This window comes from Micrasema longulum, unplaced genomic scaffold (assembly GCF_059751315.1).
Source record: "Micrasema longulum isolate JH-2025_06_02 unplaced genomic scaffold, ASM5975131v1 h1tg000861l, whole genome shotgun sequence".
Taxonomy (NCBI): domain Eukaryota; kingdom Metazoa; phylum Arthropoda; class Insecta; order Trichoptera; family Brachycentridae; genus Micrasema; species Micrasema longulum.
The window spans coordinates 110,817-133,827 of NW_028278053.1; the positions used below are offsets into that span (position 1 = coordinate 110,817).

At 33.9% G+C, this 23,011-nt stretch overlaps 1 protein-coding gene across 1 annotated transcript; it reads right to left on the reverse strand.

The window, feature by feature from the left end:
• Positions 1-9,376: 9,376 nt before the first annotated feature.
• Positions 9,377-23,011, reverse strand: PNKP (Polynucleotide kinase 3'-phosphatase). The gene is made up of 7 exons (XM_088231216.1): positions 22,540-23,011; positions 20,294-20,745; positions 17,973-18,290; positions 14,928-15,167; positions 14,377-14,526; positions 13,559-13,764; positions 9,377-11,100 (listed from the first exon to the last, which is right to left on the reverse strand). The coding sequence occupies exons 1-7, from the start codon at positions 22,667-22,669 to the stop codon at positions 10,977-10,979; spliced, it is 1,620 nt and encodes a 539-aa protein (XP_088087342.1). The 5' UTR covers positions 22,670-23,011; the 3' UTR covers positions 9,377-10,976.

Genomic DNA, 23,011 nt, shown 5'->3' on the forward strand with positions numbered 1-23,011 from the left:
GCTGTAGGTGTGTTGTAGACTGGAGACCACTGGCGACGATCCGGCTCGAAGGACCAAATGTAACGTACGCGTTACCACGATGAAAGTTTCGCCGGTTCGTCACCCGCGTCTGCCGCAGTCAAGCTTCCCGGCGTAAGTGGGAAGCCGCCCTCCCAGACAGAGCCAAAGACAAAGTCGGAAGGTAGGAGCACAGCTGCGCCGACCGCAAGTCAACCTCAATAGCCCTGAAAAGGACTTTCCACCCGGTCCAAGTGGTGCAGAGAGGCGAAGGCAGTCAGCAGGCAGAGCGGAGCGAAGAGCGAAGTGCAGGAAGGCGAACAGGACGGAGAACGGAATAAAACACGTGTGAACTGTTCAGAGTTAGGAACTCAACTGATTTAATATTTCTAATTGACCGCCTTATAAAGCGGTGCGCGTCGGGCTCCGTGAGTCGGCCATCCCACCCGCGCCGGCTGCCTCGGAGTGGTGGGGGTAATCTTTCCCCGCCACTCGCTACATGCCGCCGGCCGCAGGTGGCGTAAATACGGGCGCTCAATGCCCGTACGGGCCATTTCGTCGGCAGCCGCGACGCGCGCAACATGACATTTACATAATATATTTTTGTACATTTTATTCATTTTAACCTAGCTATTTTTCCCCGGTAATACTGAGGCCAGGCTCGAAAGTGACCATTTTATCTTTATTGAGAGCCCAGCCATCAGTTCTATACATTTACCGGGGATCCTTTCTAATTATTGTATTATTTTAATTTATTCGATTTTACGCGTCCGGAACAATGTGTGTACTGCAAAATGCCGGGTTACACCAGTAGCTCAATCATAAATAACTATCGCCGTGCTAATAAGCGACGTGATAATAATATCTCAGCATGGTTGTTTATCGAATTCGCGATCACAATTTGAATTTGAATTTCACAACGCATAATCCTGCTGCGCAATCACATATTTGGATTTCACAGGTGTAAATATGGAAAATATTCCAAAACAGCTATTTTTATTTATTTATTATATACGAGGGCGGTTTGATAAGTCAGTGACTTTTTGAATTTCCCGCGCAGTTACTTCAAATGCAACAGTGCTGCCGTCAACTGTAATCTATCAGTGGGCAACGTTCTAATTTTGATCAAGGTACGTCGTTCAGTTGGTGTTTGACAGCCGTTCAAAGCAGACAACCTTGTGATTTTCTACGAAAATGGAAAAAAGTGAATTTCGTGTGTTGATTAAACATTATTTTTTACGTAAAAAAACCATCACTGAAACTAAGGAAAGACTTGATAAATACTACTGGGACTCGGCACCATCAATTTCAATGGTTAAGAAGTGGTTTACGGAGTTCCGTTGTGGTCGTACTAGTGACGCCGAACGTTCAGGTCGTCCAAAAGAAGTGATCACGCCGGAAATCATCGATAAAATCCACGAAATGATATTGGACGATCGGAGAATGAAAGTGCGTGAGTTGGCTAATGCTGTAAGTATCTCAACTGAACGTGTACATCATATTTTACACGAATATTTGGATATGAAAAAACTCTCCGCGAGATGGGTGCCGCGATTGCTCACACTCGACCATAAGCGCAATCGTGTGACCACTTCAAACGAGTGTTTAGCGATGTTTAGCCGTGATCAGAACGACTTTTTGCGCCGTTTTGTCACTGTGGACGAAACATGGATCCATCACAACACGCCAGAGACCAAGGAACAATCAAAGCAGTGGGTTGCTCGGGGTGAACGTGGACCAAAGAAGGCCAAACTGTGTCTGTCAGCCAACAAGGTCATGGCCACAGTTTTTTGGGATGCACGCGGTGTCATTCACATCGATTACCTCGAGAAAGGTAAAACGATCACCGGCGAATATTATTCAAACCTTTTGAACAGATTCGACGTTGATTTGAAGGAAAAACGGCCGCATTTGGCGAAGAAGAAAGTGCTGTTCCATCAAGACAATGCACGTGTGCACACATGTCTAGTCACGATGGTCAAAATTCACGAATTGGGCTACGAACTTCTACCCCATCCAGCATATTCTCCTGATCTAGCCCCCTGCGACTATTTTCTTTTTCCAAACCTAAAGAAATGGCTGGGCGGTAAAAGATTTGAGTCGAATGAAGAAGTCATTACCGAAACAAACGCCTATTTTGAGAGCCTTGAGCAAACCTATTATTTGGAGGGAATAAAAAAAATAGAAAAACGCTGGACTAAATGTATCGAGCTAAAAGGTGATTATGTAGAAAAATAAAATGTTTATTTGCCGAAAAAAAATTGTTTTATTCAAAAAGTCACTGACTAATCAAACCGCCCTCGTTTAAAATGCTTTAGGGCGTCCGCAGAGCACCGCGAGCAGCTAGCGTACAGCATTTCCAACTACAACAGAAATATGAAGGAAACGTTCCAATTTCGGAAGAAAAAATGAAAGATTTAAAAGATCTATGTACAACCGGTATTATTCCAGAACAATACCACAGCTTCTACAATTCTTTATCAAGTAGTCATTCATCTGATGATACTGAAGAAGAAATGTTAACTCAATAACAAATAATTTATAAGATAATTATTTTTTTTAAGATACCCACTCGACTTTGAGATATTTATTCATCTATTTTTTTTCCATGCATAACCTCCTTACAAACAATATCAAAGTGTTTGAGATACTGTGGAGTAGATTTGCTTTTTAATTTTTTAATTACCATGTATTATTTCAACCTTCAAATTTGCAAGGAAGTGAAAGAAATTACTATTCTCACAAAAAAATGTTAGGGACAGAAAGATGAAAGTTATTCCGAAATTGTTTTTTTTTTTTTTTAATCAAAGTCTTTATTATAATAATATTTCTAAAATAGTTTTATTTAAATAAATGTCATATGCTCTATTAACTGTATTTTTTATTTTCTTCATTTGTTACCCCTAAATGACAGTATTATTTTTTGAAAACTGTTGTATCATTTATCTCAAAACTGTGTTTTTGTAGTTTCGCCCTTATGACCCTTAACCCCCGTTGTATAATGCCACTTTGTCCAAAAAATATTTTATCTATGGTTCATAATTATTATGCTATACAGCCACATTTGCAGTTGTGGCTTTATGGTTTTAATATTTGCACGTTTTACCATTTGTCGTATGTTTATTTTGGTTTATTTGTCATCTGATATTTGCGTGAACGAGTCGTTTTGCTGGCAGTTTTTCAGTTTATTCAAGAATTAGAAAGAATTGGACAAGTGAAAATGGGATACGTTAACGTTGGTGCAAATTTGGAAGGAGACGAAATACCCCCTTGCTCGTGAGATACCAACTTTCATTGTAGTTTGTGTAAATAATCGTGAAAAATACCTGTTGGATATTTTCCGGTCAAAAGTTTAACAGGGGAACAAAAAAGTATGTTGGTTACTCAATGTCTCTCTTTGCTGAAGGAATGCGGTATTCGTACAATTTCTTTGACGTTTGATGGCGCTGCTCCTAATATAACTATGGCAAAGCAGTTGGGTTGTTCGTTTGAAGAACATAATTTAAAACCATATTTTTTCTTTGAAAATGAAATTATTGTGCTTTTTTTTACCCTTGTCATATGCTTAAATTTATAAGAAATGCACTGGGTGAAAAAAATTGTTTTTAGACAGTAACGGAGGAAAAATTCATTGGGGTTTTATGGAGCAGTTAAATATATATTAAGAAAATTCTGGACTTCATTTAGGTAACAAGTTACGCAGAACGCACGTTGATTATGTGTGACAAAAAATGAAGGCTCGATTAGCGGCCCAGTTATTTATTTATTATTCTGTGCAGATGCGAAATAATTTATTTTTGCTGATAAACTAAAGCTGCCAAAATTTTTGAATAGTGAACTAACAATATTTTTCATAAGGTGTACAAACATATTGTTTGATATATTCAATTCTCAAAATATTTCAGCGTATCTTAATAACGTCAGTGTATATTTATCGAATTTAAAATTATTGAATGGGGTAAACATTATTCAGTCTAATAAAAAAAAACAGGGTTTTTGGGTTTTCAAATTTGCATAGAAAGTTTACAAATCTTAGTTAAGACTAAGGTTCAAAATCTCGCAACTCTATGTTGGACATGAGCTTTCTCTATAAAATTGTAAATAACCTAATTGATAGCCCAGAAATTGTTAGAATCATTTCATAGAGTCCTGTCCGTAGAACTCAATCAGTACTCTTCCACATTCCTAACTCAATGACTAATTATATGAAAAATAGCACTCTTCGAAGAATACAGATTACCTATAATGACTGTTTTAGTGACATCGACATATTACACTAAATACTATATTTTTATCAGATCTGTTAGACATTTTAAATTTATCTCCTGCCTAACTTTTAATTTTTAATTTTGACTTTTAATTTTATCTTTTAGTTTCAACATTTTAAAACTTAATTTTAACTTTTTATTTTAATTTAAACTTAGACAGAGGGGAGGAAAGTATAGTTGGAGCTATACAATGTCTTCTCCCTTTTAGGTACTTTTTATTTAATATTTTTATTTTTATAAATATATTTATTTTTAAAATGTAACTACTTTTTTCCCCTCTCCTTTTGCATTCATAATAAATTAATGTGAAATCTGTAATTGGTCTTACTTTTTTTTATTGTTCTTTTGTATCTTGTATTTTTATATAAAGACTATGATTTCCTTAATAAATAAATAAGATGTCTTTACTCTCATAGTCCCCGACGTTAAAATATCTAACGATGTACAAATTTAATCAAGATCATATAGAATTGTTTTTTGGAGTAATTCGCTCTCTTGGCTATAATAACAACCCAACCGTCAGCCAATTTAAGTCGGCTTGCAAAAAATTACTTACACGTGCAAAAATCAAAGATAATGTAAATGGAAATGGCATACCTCTTTGGATCAAATGAGTATTTTAAATTGCAGCTTAAAAAATTCTGTCAATATTTCAACTTTTTCCTCCTCCAAATTACAATGACAATTTGAGTTTTGAAAGTACTTTGCCGGACGACGATATTCCTGAATCATTACATATGTTTAGTCAGTACGTGGAGAGTTGCATAATGTACATTTGTGGTTTCGTTGTCAGGCATCTAAATAAAACAATTAAATGTGAGAATCACCTTTCTGCTTTTACTGGCGGCTTTCGGGCAAGATTGGGGAATTCGTTAATTGCACAAAAAGGTCGGAGGGGGCTTAGTGTATCCATCAAATGACGTTATTTTGATTTGCACACATAGTGAACGTGTTTTTAGAGAACCTTTAAACCGAAGTGGAGGAAAAATAATGAATCCTCAATTTTCATTAGAGCATTTAGTCAGCAAGGTTTTAAAAATGTTCTTAACTGTAGATTGTTTTGATAAATTACTTTCTCACATGTTAGACCAGTCCCCGCTGGAGAACCACGCTGTTCACTTAATTAGGACAGTTGCTTCTAAATATTTAGATGTCAGGCTTCACTTTCTGGCTAAATCAGCGGTACAACCTGCCGTCAGAGTGAGACAACATTTCAACAAATTGCTTATCTTTTAAAATCAATAAATTTACTTTATTGCATTTTGACTTTTTATTATAGTTGCATATTTTTTCATTAAATTAATTTATGTACCTAACAATGTCATTTATAATGTTTGCTATTGCTTACTTTTTTTTATTAAAAATGTTTTTGGTAAACTTGTTACTCAATTAAAATAAACATTTTTATTGTACTCCCCGAGTCTCTGTGAAAATTCACCGAGAGTCGTGCATTTGTGACAACCCTGTTTTATAAACATCTGGAAACGAAAGACTTCTTACTAAACATACGACCAAGTCCCCTTTTAAAAAATTCTTACAAACTTTGAAATAGTGAGGACTCTAAAATGTATATACTCTAAGGGGTAAAGCTGATATGATCCTCAGTAATGTAACATGCATGAGTAAATCCACAAAATGGTACAAAAAGGTATCATTTCATTTAGATTTGTATTTATTAAATTATTTTTATTTATTTAAATCAGTAACCAGCGAAACAATAACACTTCCTAATTTTCAAGAAAATGTTACAACGCAACTATTAGCGAAGTATAAAATACCAATTATAAGGACACCACATCCCAGTCTCGACAAGCCGGACTCCACACAGAATTTTTCCAAAGGAAATAATGGATCACATTCCCGAGTCGATTTCGCTGAACTCTAAAAAAAAACGCCGCGAATACGTTGTCATGTTTGTGGGAAAACAAAATGAAAACCAAAAAAACTAAAATTAACTCAATACTTTTGTAGAATTATATCGCGTGTGCGAAATTTTAAGTCCATTCTGTCAATAAACGTCAATGTCACCTCATAAAATGTCATTATCAAGCGTTAATGAACATGTCAAATATCAAAAACTATAAAATAATCAGTAAAACCTGCTTTAATAAAAGCTTTCCAAGTGTCCTAGTACAAACAAAAAATATGTTTTGTTAAGAGGCGCGATGTTCCAATATCACTGCTGTGAGGTATCATATGACATTAAAGATGGCGGTACGGTTTCAAGTGGTAAGTGATTTACTATGAATCTTTTTTGTTCGCTTTATCTCCTTAAATCAAGGAACTGTAATGTTTATTTTAATTCCACAAAATTTTATTTGTACGGTTTAGATCTTAGCAAGTTTGGTTATTAATTTTTAAGTGCCTTATTCATTATACAATCATAAATAAAAATATTCAATCAAAAGTGGCCGCGGGAATGGTTTGGTGAGAGATTACAAGACTGTTGTGCCCGGAAGGTTAAAAGTAATTAAAATGCAAATGAATATTAATTTGGCAATTTTCGACCCGAGTACAGGCCATTATTTTGCTGTGAACTGTAGTTAACTTGGTAGGTAATAGTCATGGAATGGTTTTTCTTCATATGGGTGACTTTAAAGCATGTATTTTGTACCTATATTATCCATTACTTTTAATCCACAACTTGTACAGAAGTTTATAAAAAATAACACAATTATTGAAATGTCAACTGGCCAATTTGTTCTAGAAATGAATTGTGCCAAAAACAGCCGCGTTGAGCGCCACATGTTCTGCGATATGACTGCATGAAAGTAATGGTGGTCATATGTCAACTGTATCATCTCAAGAAAAATAGCCTTTAAGAAAAAATGTTCGACATACTGTTTTCCAAATCGAGAATGTTCAAATAATTTGTGTAATCTGCAAGCTCACTCTAGGGGGAAAAAATCGCGACTGAGTTTAAGATGTTCAAAATGAGGGCATTGGAAGCAAAGATAGCAACCTCCAAAAAAATTTTTTTTTTTGGTTATGTCATTCTGTAGTTCATCAACTTTATTTTTATAAAAATCATGAGTTGAGTTGCAAATGTAGTTTAAAATCATACTTCTGATGGTTTGATAATAGTGTTTGGAAGCAAACATAGCAATATTCAACAGCCATTTTATTTGACCAATGACAGGCTTGCGATTTAAATTTTCAAATGTCTGTGCCATACAAATATTAAGAAAGTTTTTTGAATTCGTGTTTCTATTAAAGCTATTTATAAGTATCTTAAAGTTTATAAAATAACATTTCTAACACAAAGACTCTCTTTGGCATTAGTGTAACGGATTTTATTAAAGTAATTGAACAAACATCGTAATTCATAATAAATTGTCCATTACTTTGATACGGATCTTTGATGCGGATTTTTGTAAAAATATCGAAAATATTTTTTAAATAACATTAAAATGTAAATTGTATTACCTCTTTGTCCTTGATCTTTGAACCTTCTGGTTTTTTTTTTACATATTTCATATAATACAAAGGTTATTGGATGCACTTTCAGCAGTTTTATTATCTTAAACCCCCCTCCCCCCCTGATACTAAAACCTGGCTACGCCCTTGGTATACTTATTTGTATGAGGAAATAAGCTGGTGCAGGGTGCGTTTTACTAATTTTTTATTTTATTTTTGGAGAAAAATAAAACGGTGGCAATGATTTATAAGAAATACTATTTTATTGTGCAAACAAAGTAACAGTAAACCATTATTGTGGATAGTCAAATATAATGATAAACTGTGCATAATCGCTTATATAGACGATTCGTCCCTGCTAGGTATAGTACATAATATTATCATGATTTGAATACACCACTTGTCTATTTTTAGCATTCACGGAGGAGAATACAAAGAACCAAGACCATTGTTAAAGATTATTCAATGTTAACAATATTTTGAGTTTGTCCAAATTTTTGTAGACAAGGACTGGATTCAACTCCCTGGGGAGCTGTTTATATTAACATATTACAACAGAGATGAATAACATTTAAGAGAACGTAATATGGAAGTCTAGGCATCTACAGGGCTTATGACCTGTCAATGGCTGGTTTAAGTGGCCACTTTACACACTATGTAACATTCACCGTTCTGCCCATATTTAAACATCTGTATTCCTTCAATTCTTTCATCTGTTGATGTTTGTGAAGTTAAAGAGCTGAAACCTTTATTTATGCGGGTGAGATTCATCTAATTGAATTATTTCACCTACATACTAGGCAACGCCTGAAAATATTATTTTTTCATATTCTATACTTCTTCATGGACCAGGTAATTTATCAGCAATATTTTGAGTTTGTCCAAATTTTTGTAGACAAGGACTGGATTCAACTCCCTGGGGAGCTGTTTATATTAACATATTACAACAGAGATGAAGAACATTTAAGAGAAGGTAATATGGAAGTCTAGGCATCTACAGGGCTTATGACCTGTCAATGGCTATATATATTTATTTTATTTATTTATTTATTTAATCCAATATAAAATACAATACAAATACATAGTTAACAAAAATGTCTATACAATAGGTAGGTACATTCAATATATATATATTTTTATGGATATAGCCACTCCACTGGCCCACAGGCACGTTCCGGAGTGTCAGTGTATTTTTTATTCATACATAATTGTACATAATTTCACATCAATTGTGTAAAAATTTAAAAGAAATAAAAAATAAAAAAAAATTAAAACATATCTACATCAATAAAACGAGAAAGGATTTTCAAGAAACTATAATTACATTCTTATATATGAAACATATTCCTCAGCTTCCTGTCTAGTCTTTTTAGTAATCCATATATATATATATATTGTGGATAACTTATATAGCGCCATTTTCGTAATAAAATACCTCAAGGGCGCTTTACATGGTGATTCTATTGTTAAGTTAATTTAATTGAAGCTGGTTTAAGTGGCCCTGTAGATGCCTAGACTTCCATATTACCTTCTCTTAAATGTTCTTCATCTCTGTTGTAATATGTTAATTATTCAATGTTGTGAAGTTAAAACGAAATCTGTCAACAGAACATTTAAAGAAGCGCTTTATTCTAAAGCATCTTGGATTTGTGGATGTGATCGTTTGAACTAATTTTTTTGTTTTCCCTGTACAATTTTTGGAGGTGATAAATATAAAATAGAGCTCATTTTACCGAAAAAGGTAAATAAACATTCACTTTTCCAGTCACACATACATAACATAATGCAGATTAATTTGTTGGGTCGAGTCTTGGTGTTGGTTTTCGCCAATCTGTTAAACAGTTTAATGAGAAAGTTCGACAAAACTGACTGATTTTGTCTCGAATTATTGACTGTATCAAATTTTGCGGTGCGTTCGAATTAGCTTTAAGAGGACATAATGAAGGAGAAGATTCTAATAATAAGGAAGTTTTTCGTGGTTTGATTGATTTTGTTACTGAAATAGATTATTCTATGAAGGAACATCTTGAAAAAGCAACTGTTTTTAAAGGAATTTCTAAGACAATTCAAAATGATTTATTGGATGCGATTTTACAAGTTCGTCACGAGAAAATTTTACAAGAAATTTTTTCGATACAAGCCGATGAGACAACCGATGTTTCTACTTCAACCCGAATGGTTTTAATTGTACGATACAAATTAAATGGAGTGATTTACGAAAGATTCGGGAAATACCTAGCCCCTATCGACCAAAGTGCATCAGGATTATCCCAGGTCATTTTGGATGAAGTGAAGCTATTTAACGGGGAAAATACTAAATATAAATTTATAGCACAAAGCTATGACGGGGCCAATGTTACGAGTGGACACATAAATGGAGTGCAGACAAAAGTTAGACAGATTTATCCATACGCACACTTTACTCATTGTTACAATTCTGGAAAAAGGTGTTTCAAAAAATATCCACGTAAAGAATTTTTTCGCTCATTTACACAGCTTTCCAAAAATTTTTTCACACTCAGCAAAACGCACGGCTATTTTAAATGAAATAGTGTCTGAGAAAATTGAGTCTGTCCCTCAAACATGGTGGAATTATAATATTCGAACTGTTTCTACTATATTCGGTCATACTCTCATTAATAAAATGTATGGAAAATATAACAAATTCATTAACAACCGATAATAATACTCTCAATCAAGCTGAGATGCTATTGCATTATCTTAATGACGAAGAGTTTAATTTTTGGCTCACTTTCTTTAATGATGTTTTATCGCACTGTGAAGTGTTATTCAAGCAATTGCAGGGACGATCAATTGACACAATTCAAGTCAAATCGTTCTTTGAAAACTTTAAAAGGTGCATTCAAAATGTAAGGAATTCCCTGGATAATAGAGTTGAGCCACAAGCAAAAAGAAGACGACTGGACCGACCATATTCTGCTTTATGTTCCGAAGTTCACGACTTAATAACAACCGGAATTATCGATCGTTTTAAATTTACACAACATTTATTAGCGGCTAAATTATTTTTACTGATAAGTTCCATGCATACAAAAACAATTTCCCAGAGGAAGAGTTTACAGTGACTATTTGCGTTTATGATTTTTTAGATAAAGTTAAGCTCAAAAACACAACTTTTGTACTTATCAACAGCCATAACGCTATTTCTCTACCCGTCATATTATTATCATACCTACAGACTAGGGATCTGGGGGGTTCACAAGTGGGAAATCACAGTTAAATGCAACATTTAAAATAAACATTAAACAAAACGGATTATGGTTAATTTACTCATCACTTCTCGAGGAGGTGTTTGTAGTACAGTTCCCTTTGGTGGTCCGATGCAAAGTTAGGAGAGAATTTGGCTTTAATTATCTCACTGAACCCCTCGCTGGTAGACGGCTCTTCATATTTTTTACTAAAATAAAAATAAATACAATAAAATATTTGCTCCGGAAACCCATAACAAATGTTTACACATTTATTAATATATACAGCAATAGCTTTGTGATCAAACATTTTACAAAATGTCATTAAATATTTGTATATAACCACTTACATTGTTCCTCGATTACCACCTGAAGTGTGAAACTAATCACCTTACCTTCAATTTTAAAACCATTATCAAATGTGCTACAAATGCACCTTGCACCTCTAGGTGCGGATAAGGAATTCTTACTATGCACATTTTTACAACTTAAACCAAATTTAATGTTAAAATTTTGTTTAAAATCCATGATGCGCGACAGACACGGAAAACTCGACCTTACTCTTCCGGCTCTGGAAGCTGACTGACAAGTAGCAACTTGTTCAAACTTGACAATGACTATCTCAACGGATCAGGCTATCGGACTTTTTACTTCAAATGGATGTAGCTCCAATCGGTAAGTGGTTATATACAAATATTTAATAACAGTTGGAGTTGTGATTACTTGTGATCTTAAATAGGAATCACATATTATCGAAATTGTCAAATGCACCAATTTTCTCTTATACTTAATAAGGAAAACATTCCCTTACATCACCCAAGATTTGTTCCTCAAAATTTATAAAACATATGTTCGTCCACTCCAGGAGTATGCCTACCAAATCTGGAGTCCCTATTTCAAAAAAGACACACAGTTGTTGGAGAAAGTCCAGAGAAGAGCACCTAAAATGGTAGTTCTCTAAGAAATAAATCATACGAGGACCGCTTAAGGGAGCTCGGGTTAAGTTCACTGGAAGAGCGGAGGTAGCGTGGTGACTCGATTGAAACATTCAAAATCTTACTATGAATATAAACCGCCATCTCGGGGGTCATTCATTGAAATTTAACACTACCTCCTTCTCATCCAACCCCAAGAAGAACTTCCTGACAAACGAAGTCGTGGAGAAATGCAATGGCCTTCCCGAGAAAGTGATTGGTGCTAGTTCAGTTGATCTTAACTAGATGCACACATCGATTTATAATGTTTAATAACCATGTACACTTGATATACACGCATCAGCTTAATAGCTGCTAGTGAATTATTCATAATAATAATAAATAACATTTAGTTAACACATTTCATCAAATTGAATATTTAGAGAAATGAGAAATGAATATTTATATTTCGATACAGGCTTGCCTCGTGAATGAGAACAATAAATTGAAAAGTAATTAATAAAAAATAAAATAAATTAATTAGTTCAGATATAATCAATACACCTATATAAAAATTTAGGTTCCGTATGTTTGTGGTAGCCGATCTCGGAAAGTAATCGATGGATCAACTCAATTTTTTTACAGAACATTGCATTTAGCCAGAAGAGTGTTTCTATACACTATGTTTTTTTATTCGGTTAAGTTGCAACGGAAACAGAACATTCTATGCGTTTCAAATTAATCCATAATTTGTCATAGTTAACAAGTACTGAATGACAGTTCTACACAGTGCTGGTATTTTATAAATTTTAGCCAAAGTTACAAAATTTCATTTTCCTTACAATCTATATACATAAAAATTTAGGTTCCATATGTTTGTGACCGCAAATCTCGGAAAGTAATCGATGGATTGACTCAAAAATTTTACAGAACATTGCATTTCCTTATATTCTACAGCATACATAGTCACAGCAAATTAAGATATTAAATTAAACAATGTGTTTGCTCGGTAAATGTATAGTTTCTAGACTATTTTTTATTTACTCCCCAATAGTTATCAGACAAAGCCACAGCGAAGCGTGGCCGGGTTCAGCTAGTAATAAATAAAAGTTTAGATAAGATAATGAAAACTTTCGCTTAAAAATTTGACTACCACATTATTGAATATTTTGCATTGTAATTTTAAAAAACAGAATGAAAAACCAATTCAATTTAGAAACGAGTTTTCAGATTTTAAATTCTAATTTAATAAATACCCCAATTATTTTTTTATGAAACATTTAGATGTACTGATTTTGTAATTGGGAAACATTTTATTTGGATAAATGTGAAGAAAAAAATATTTTTTCATGTGATGTACCATCTGGGCTGATAGTACAGTAACGCCGCCCGAAACGTCGGCAAGAAGGAGAATTAATACACGGCATAATAACCCAGAAAAACACCACAAGAATCTAAAAGGCCGCAAAAACCTACAAACTTTAATTAAATTGGCTGCTGGAATTGGAAAGGTAGCATTGTGAAAAATTTCTTAAATATTTTTATAAGAAAGAAAGCATATTGTTTACTATTCAGAGGCCGCCGATTTGTACTATTATTGGTCTTGTTGGTAAATAATTTATTATTGCGTAAAAATATCTGCCTTAAAACAGGTTTCAATAAGGAATGTGTTGAAATATAAAAAAAGTTGTAGGAGCATAGAAACATTATTACTACTATTTCTGTCATGGTAAAAATGTGGAGTAATACTCACTTGTAGGTGTGAAACACCATGTCAGCTACAAAGGCATGCGTTGTGTCTGTTAGTTGACGAAAGCGATTGTTGTGTTGGGCATGTGATAGGGACACGTCCATCACAACACAGCGACAATCCACGTCAGAGGAACGCGCTAGGCTAACCCAGCGTGCTCTCGACTCCTTATCTGGGTTTGTACTGTCAGCTATCACACTCTTCCCACTCTACAAAGAATAGTAATGAAATAAGAGGGATTATTATAAGCAAACATACGAGATGTGATGGAAAAATATGGTGAATTATTTTCAAGCAGCAACAGCTGATGCTACATCAATAATAATAAGTCCGATCCGTTGAGATAGTCAATGTCAAGTTTGAACAAGTTGCGATTTGTCAGTCGGCTTCCAGAGCCAAGAGTAAGGTCGAGTTTACCGTGAATGGGTATCCTGAAACAGGTAGAGGAATTTGTGAATCTGGGAAATACTTTCTTCTCCGCCTACCCCTACAGTCAAATTGCATGCTGGTTTATTTGATAGTCATTTACAAATACAGAAAATGGCTCCGAAATTAAATTATCAAAGTAAATCAAAAGGTCATTTTTTTTAAATGATAAATTCGCTACGCCTCTATTTGGAGGCTTGTCAGCAGGTGGGAAAGGGGGGATATGGAAGGAGGTTATGAAAAATACACAACACCCAGACCAATTGGGAAAAAAATATTTCTTGAATTTTTTTCTTGCAACTGGCGGGAATCGAACCCGCGATGCCAGATTCACAGTTAGCCATCTAACCAACTGTGCCACAGCGCCTGTTATATTTTATTATTTTTAAAAATACCTTGATGTGTTTGGATGCTTCACTAACACACTTCTGCCAAGCCCCAAGCTGGTCCCTACAAACTGTCTTGTATTTTCCACGAGATGCGGAGTCCACTGTTCTCGCCACGTGTGACTTTCCACTGCCGGGGAATCCCACTAAAACTATTATCTAAAAACCAAATAATGTTAATTATTTAAGTGCCATCATTTGTTTTGATTGTCAAATTAAATAGGTTTACAAAAAAAGCATATTTTCAGCTTTAACTACATTTTAATTGTTAAACAGTCACGAAAAGTGTGATGAAGCGCTACGGCTCTGCTTTCTTCGGTGTGCATTTGTCAGTCCTCGGGAGAGCACGTGTTACATTTGAGAGTGGTGTATTGCGGTTTAAAAAACATTATAACGTGTGTTAAATAAACAAATGAATAATGTAAGTCATTAAAATAAAATAATCGTTAAAATTATTATTTTAATATTAAAACATATCTTGCGTACATTTCTTAAACCCATGTTATATATATATTAAATAAATTAATTATAAACAAACAAATAATGAGATTTTTTATTACCTCCTGTTTGTCTTTGGCCAAATCGTATTTCCTAGCTGATTTGTCAATTAAATTGGGGTCAAATGTGGGGCGATTATAGGTTGCTTCAGGAGAACCTCCAAAATGGTGTTCTGGTGTCTGAAATGGGATCCCAATATTCTCAGCAAACAGGCGATCTGCCAGAGAATGATCTTTCTTTCTTCCTGCTGCATCACCGCAGTAGAAACTATCTTTCATATCGATGCAAAGATCATCATTTTTCTGGAAATAAAAACTGGGTTATTATGCCGTGTGTCGTTCGTACTCTCTACCGACGTTTCGGATCGCGTTACAGCGTCCATCATCAGGGTTGATGTTATTTGTGTATGAATATGTGTTACGTTAGGTACTTAGAATTTTTACCGTGTCGTAGTCGTTTTTGTGTGATGTTATGTATTTGGGACTTGTACCGTGTCGTAGTCGTTTAGATTAATGTGTACCATTATGTACTTAGGATCTATACCGTATCACAAATCTGTGTTACATTGCAATCTTTATGCGATTTCTTTATGACTGGGTACCAGGATGTTTTTAATCGCATCCCATCATCTCTGTTTATGTTGTCGGGATGTTTGTAAAAACAAAGTAACAAGGTACAAAAACAAAATTTGATGACTAATTTAACAATTAGCAGGCAACAGTCGCCTGTTGCCTACTGTAGCATGCTTCGGAAATGAAACGTTTAAAGGAATTAAAAAATATTATCACAAAAATTAATTTTGGAGTAACATTAAATGTTACCTCAAAACTGAAAAAATAATTTAGAGATAAATTTATTATAGTAATAGTAATACATTATCTCTCTTAAATAATTATTTAATAATAAATTAAAAGGTAAATATTGTAATAATAATCCAAATACAGAGACTTAAATTAAAATGAATTGCACATGTACACATACATAATATGTACGCCTACATATTATTATTATTAGTTATAGGCAGGCAGCCTTTACTGATGGGCCTATATCTAGTGTACTGCTTTTTGTCTGCGTTCTTCTTCCTTCAAAAAAGCATCCAAACGGTTTTTGAACTGGTTGACCGAAATGGAATGGAAAACTAGACTTGGCAATTTATTCCAGTTTGAAACTACTCTGCTGGAAAGGAAGGTTTTCTTGGGATTGAGGTGGAATTGGGGACGATAGAGCTTTCAGTTGTGACCCTGTAAATTTGTGTTGGGATTTAATTAATACATCTCATGCAGGGGGCAGTCATTGTAACATATGTTGATTATTTTGACTTATTACCTTGTTATGCTAGGTAATAAGTAAAAAAAAAAAACATCAAATCAATTAAAGCCCACCTTTTCTGATTTTAACATTTATTTAAATATCTGTTATAACAGTTTTAACTACTGGGATAGCAATTTACCAAATTTTAACATACAAAAATGACCATGATTTAGCATTGAACACCACGATAATAAGGCTCAAATTCCTGTGCCTGAGTATAAGAACCGACGCAATCATTCGATTCAAGAGTATTAATATTATAGATAGATGTGTAATAGTAACATTAATTATTACAGAATTCTTTTTTTAAATTCCCTGCATTGCTCTTTTACTCACTAGACGCAGAGTAGTATGCGCAAGGGAAGGATTTTTGTACAAGGAAACCTATCCAGCATAGTATAGAATCTGTATCGTTGGATATGTTCCTACATTGGTAACCGCAGTCAATCGGTCTCACTCAAGGGATTTAATTCATCATTTAAACCAATCCCATCAGGTGTCCCTCAAGGTTCGCATCTTGGACCCTTATTTTTTATTATTTATATCAATGATATAAGTTTATGCATTCAAAACTCAAATTTTTTGCTATACGCTGATGACAATAAAGTATTTAAAATTGTGTCTTCAATAAATGATTGCGAAGTTCTTCAAGCTGACTTAGATAGAATCTGTTGCTATTGCAAGGACAATCAGTTATTATTGAATTCTGATAAATGTCTTGTCATGTCATTTACTCGAAAGAAAAAAAGTATACTATTTGACTACAAACTATCTGGGAAAATTGTCAATCGTTCAATGAAAGCAAGAGATTTGGGTGTACTGATGGATGATAAGCTTTTATTTAGAGATCACATGTATACAATAGTAGATAAGGCGTACAGACTTCTAGGTTTTATCTTACGAATCTCCAAGCCATTCTCATCACCAAATACATTAAAACTTCTTTACTATACTTATGTGCGTAGTCAACTCGAATTCGCTTCATTAGTATGGTCCCCTCAATATAATGTATATATTAATCAAATTGAAAACATTCAAAAGAAATTTATAAGGAGCCTGGAATATCGTTTTGGTAACATTGAAAATGATTACGGCGCATCTTTGATCAATTTTAATATAGAATCACTACAAAAAAGGCGCCTTAGATATGATTTAATTTTTCTTTTCAAAATTCTCAATAACATAGTTGATTCGCCGTATCTTTTACAAAATATTGGTTTCTGTTGTCCTCTTCGCTATACTAGATTAAATTCCCTTTTTTATGTACCAACTTGTAAAAACAATTATACCTCGAATTCATTCATTAGACGCACCTGTAGAAATTATAACGGACTCAGTATTGATGTAGACATTTTTAACTGCACGTTGCATTTGTACAGAAAATTTCTTCATGGGGTCGATTATTTGGGATAGTTGCTGAATGTACATCTTGAGTGGTTTATGCTATGTATATGTGCCGCATGTAATGTATATGTTTGTGTATGTTTTATATGTGCGTTCATGTGTGTGCGTGGATGGCTCGGAGTGTACATTCGGTATTTTTATTTATTTTAATTTATTACCTCCATGGAAAACGCAAATGTCAATTATCCTTTTTTCACTTAAAATTCTTATTTATTTTTTATTTTTTATACCTTTTTAATTTATGAAAACTTAATTGGTCTTTTTATGTTAAAAAATTGTTGTTTTTAGTACTTATCTTGTATGACTGTATGTTTTCTAAATAAAATAAAACAAAAAATAAAATAATACTTTTTTAGTATATGTATTAGAGGAAGATTGAATAAATAATATACCATTTGTTTTAAGGTGTCCCACATTCCTGTAGCTGGTTTTCTGTAAATGCCTTTTCCCGAAGAAATAAAAACTTGACACGGTACACCAATTCTCTTCAAAATATTCTCCAACTTCCTTTTAAAGTCATCTATTTTAAGTTTCCCTCGAGCTATTCCTGCCTGGTTTGTAAAGAAAACTATTTTATAGCCAGAGGAGGCATATTTTTTCAATTTCGCCGGAACTTCTGGAAATGCGAGCTGCCAATCATCAACTGTTTTGGGAAAGACAAGACCAGATTTTGTCTTTATGATGGTGCCATCAATGTCGTAGGCAGCAATCTAAAAAGAAGGACAAACTAAGGAACGAATTTCAGTTAATACTTCAATATACATAATTGATAATGGCTTTATTTTATGTGAATAGACGCTCTTCGGGAAAATGAAATTTAGATTTCTTCTTCTCACAAAACATCAATTGTGAAATATTAACATTGAAATCTTCTTTTCTTCGACGTCCGCTCCTAAGTGGAGCATGTGGACATTACGCCTTCCGGAGACCTTAAGCAGGAATTGTGAATCAGAATTAAGAGGGTGCAATAAGAATAGAGGTGAAAGATGAACTGATAAGCGATGAAAATTTTCACAGAGGCATAGTGGAGCGCATGAAGTACAGTTAACAGATAGAAGTGAGAGAGTGTGATAGTCTCTCCGCTGCCTAATTTAGAGCCATTTCGATTGCCTACGATGATTAAATAGGCGGTCATAATTCCTAAGGTTACAAATTCAATATTGATAATATGAATATAAATTATGTGGACGAAATAAAGTATCTCGGGGTCTACTTGGATAGATATTTAAATTTTAAAAAACATACTCAATATGTAACAAAAATTATTTTTTTTAAATTTCATTTTTGGGAAGATTACGAAATGTAATAGATTTAAAAAGTAGTATTCTTATATATAAAACAATAATATGTCCACACATAAATTACTGTTCTTCCATTCTTTTTTTATGTAATGAAGGAGAAATTCAAAATATACAAATTCTTCAAAATAAGGCAATGAGGATTATACTAAAAAAAAATTCATATATTCTAATGTAGAAAGAATGCACAAAGAAATTGGCCTGCTCACAGTAAAGCAACAAATTAAATAAAATGTGGCAATTTTTATACATAAAATAATTAAGGGATAAATAAAATAAAAAATGAGGAAAAAAAACCGAATTTCAAAACTCATTGTACAAGGGATTGAAGCTGTACAATGCGTTACCTGAAGTAATAAAAGAAATAGAAAAAATTGAAATATTTAAAATTAATTTGAAAAAATATGTAATTGAGAAATTTTGATAAAAAAAGTTGTAATATTATTAAAAGTTTAAATTAGTTCTTAAAATGTTATGAACTAACTTAATAAAGCGTAAATAAATAAATAAAATAAGGCCAATTTTATACCTAATAATAATAATAATAATAATAATAATGTTTGGATAATTTATATAGCGCCATTTTTGTGAAAATCACCTCAAGGGCGCTGCATATATGCTTATATTCTGAATATGTTTGAGTTTATCAAATAGTTCACAGATTAAATCAGTCATGGAAACCTCAGTGTAATCTAGAATGGTTGTAATAATTATTGTATGAGTGAGTATTTGGTATTAATGTGAAAAAAAAAATGTAGCTTTCAAAGATATTATTGTTTTTTGTACATTTTGTTTCTGATTACTATTTTGTTTGAAGATTATTATTTTATTTCGTTAAAGGCATTATCCGTTAAATAAAAAAATAATTTTATACTGTAATAGTTTGAAATAAATAGTTTGTTTTATAAATGCCGCCTATATAACGCCTGCATAACACCTATTCTCCTCTACATATGTGAATTGTGGCATCTCACTAGGGCCCGAAATAGCAAAATTCTGAGTTTTGAGAATAGGTGTCTCAGAAAAATCTTGGGTGTGCGGTGGTTTGACTTTGTGAGGAATGAGGTGATAAGAGAACGGACGCAGCAAACTCCGGTGACAACTATCGTCAAGCAGAGGCGATACGGTTGGCTAGGCCATATACTGCGGATGCCTCCTGAGAGCCTTAACCACGCTTGCCTAGTTTACAAGGCATCAGGTTCTCGACGTCCACTGCTGACAGTTTACCGACAGTTTAAGTCAAAACTTCGGGACGAGAACCTGACTTGGGAGGACACAAAGGAGTTGGGGGCCGACAGAGATGCACGGAGGCTCTCGGTGGATACCATATGCTCCAGCTAGGGAGTGGACATGGAATGACGATGATGGTGATGAGAGTTTAGTAGATAGAAATAGTAAAACAAACCCAATATTACCTTCGAGCTGGATACAACTCCTTTGGTTGTGAAAATGTACAACAGTCCGTCGTCAATTTTTTCCAACAGATCATTCGTTGTGGGAGGTAAATCTTTTGTTTCAGATACTTCACCCAAGTTTAATGCGTCAACATTTCTAGTGCTGCATGAACTATTTCCTACATCTGATGAAGTCTTTACTAACTTACGAGAAATAGGATATTCTTCATCATCTCTCAATCTTTTTGTTGAAATTTTGAGTAAATCTGAAGAACTAAGGTCTGCCTTTTCTGGTGACTCATCTTGAAACTTAATCTCGTGTATGTAATTGTTGAGAAGTATTTCAATACATGCTTTGTCTTCTACGGGAATGGATTCATCTTTTAGTATTGAAAATCCATTGATTCCAGACTGATTAACTCCCAACTGTTTTATGTGAGCAATTTTCTTCTCACAGTCTGCTTTTATACTAACTAAAAGATTAAAAAAAAGATATCAACACTTTCAAAGTCATCAAAAATATAACGTAAACAACATGAAGTCTTTGTAGCATTTTACCCTTCAGTTGGTACCGCATTCACCTGATCGAAGTCAATCGATGTCATTGATCGACGTGGATCAATTGGTGTGGTAGCGTTGGCCGATCGATGGATACAGGCGGATAAAATAATTGATTGATCAATCATCCGCACGGCCCTAGACAGGGCCACACAAGAGCCGTTTGTATTTTTTTATCGATCGATATAAATTTTATAATAAGGGAGATAGAGTTAGTGTGATAAGAACTGTCTATTGACGTTGGCTAGTCTCATTTTTCTATCGATCAGTCCAAGAACTATGAAATATTTTATTGTAAAAACACATTTAGAAATAAATATTTCATGTCTTCTTCTTCTTCTTCTTGGTTTTTTATTGGCTCTATCAAGTTTCAACTGTGTGTTCTAGCCAGTATAGTTTCAGATTATACTTAGTTAAATATTTACACATGAGTTAGTACTATATACAAGTTAGTGTGCTAGTATTTAATATTACATACATAACTGATTTACAACTTAATACCATTTATAACTACATATTTACATAAAAAATTTAATACATGTTTATTGGGTGGGGACAGGAGAGTAAGAATATGAATAGGGAATGGGACGTTGATATCGGAGAGGTCAGATAGGAACTCAGGATAACAATAATTTATGGGACCTCCAAAAAAATATGATTTAGATCTTCCTCCTCAAGCTGACATTCGCACATGGCAGAGTACCGGACATGGATTCTGAACAGATGAGAACCATTACAACAGTGTCCAATGCGCATTCTGCATATGAAAGATGTCTCAAATTTGTTCAGAATCACTTTGGAAAACCAAGGCTATTCTGTTACATTTGGTTTTCATTGGAAAAGATGTCTTCCCTTGGCTTGGGATGAGGCTACCCAATATTCTTGTCATGTGCGAAGTTCCTTCTCCATTGAATATTTCATGTTAACCATGCCCGGAATCGAACCCGAAACATCTCGCATGGTAGATAAACAAGCTGGCCACTACATCACGAAACCGTCTATATTAACCTTTTCCTTACTGTCCTAAAAACTTCCGCGCGTTGCGGTGCTGTGTAGTCACTACACATGCAAAAAATGAGAGATTTTAAATCGTAAGTGTTGTATTCATCGGCAATTGCTTCAATTATTTATAGTTGAAGACAAAAGTGATCGTATTTTTCATCTAATTGCTAAAAACATGAAAAAAACACTAATTCATTCTCTCAGTGTGCGCAAAAGAACAGCTCCCAACGAAAGCCGAGCAGCTACTAACGCAGCTAACGGGCGTCTGGAAGGAGTACAAGAAACATTGGTGCCCGCGCGTGTGATGTATAAAAATTATCTCTCGCTCCCAAATATACCCATATTATCGAGAGTGAGACGTAAAGAGTGTGCGAGACAATTATATATTAGGATTACTCTTTTACTACGAACGCAACATGCGACACATTGGTAAACTTTCTGTTGTATTAATGATATCTCCGATTTTTGATAAAACGTTTTTTATGTTCCCAATAAGCATTAATTATTTAATTTAAAAAAACGTTTTTACCAATACTGAATGTATAATAAAGGAATACCGAAAATCTCAACCCATCATTTATTATATTTATGGAGATATTAAAGTTATTAGATGCAATGTGTACTAGCTACATACCATCGGGAAGGGAGAGTTAATAATTAATATTTATCACATACTTTTAAAACTACCTAAGATAAGTTTAACTTACTTTGCCGTCGTGAGCAATTTGGATCGGTGATGCCAGTTTCTAGACTACGGCCTACGCTTATTTCCTTAAGATGAGGTAGAAGAATCGGTTTGTGCGTGTTATTAATACAATGCAGATAACAGGTTGACATGTTGATGCGGCTTTGAATAATTATAACGGTTAGGTATTGACCATGTGAATCACAATTGGGCTTTTAAAGTTCGTGTTTTTTTATAGATATGTAGACTTCTAGTTAATAAGTTTATAACTTCATTCACTCTGATTAGTTACACGCAAAGCTCAAAACAATAAAAATATATGAAGCAACGAGCCCGCGCGAGTAGAAGCACAAGTCAAGAAGCCACCAACTGCCACCAACGTCAAAAACATTTATAGCATTTATAGTTGATATTAAATTTAAGTTGAGGATTTAGATTTTTCAGATTATGAGCTATGATTATGAGCAATGTGCGCCACAGATTTTAGATTTATT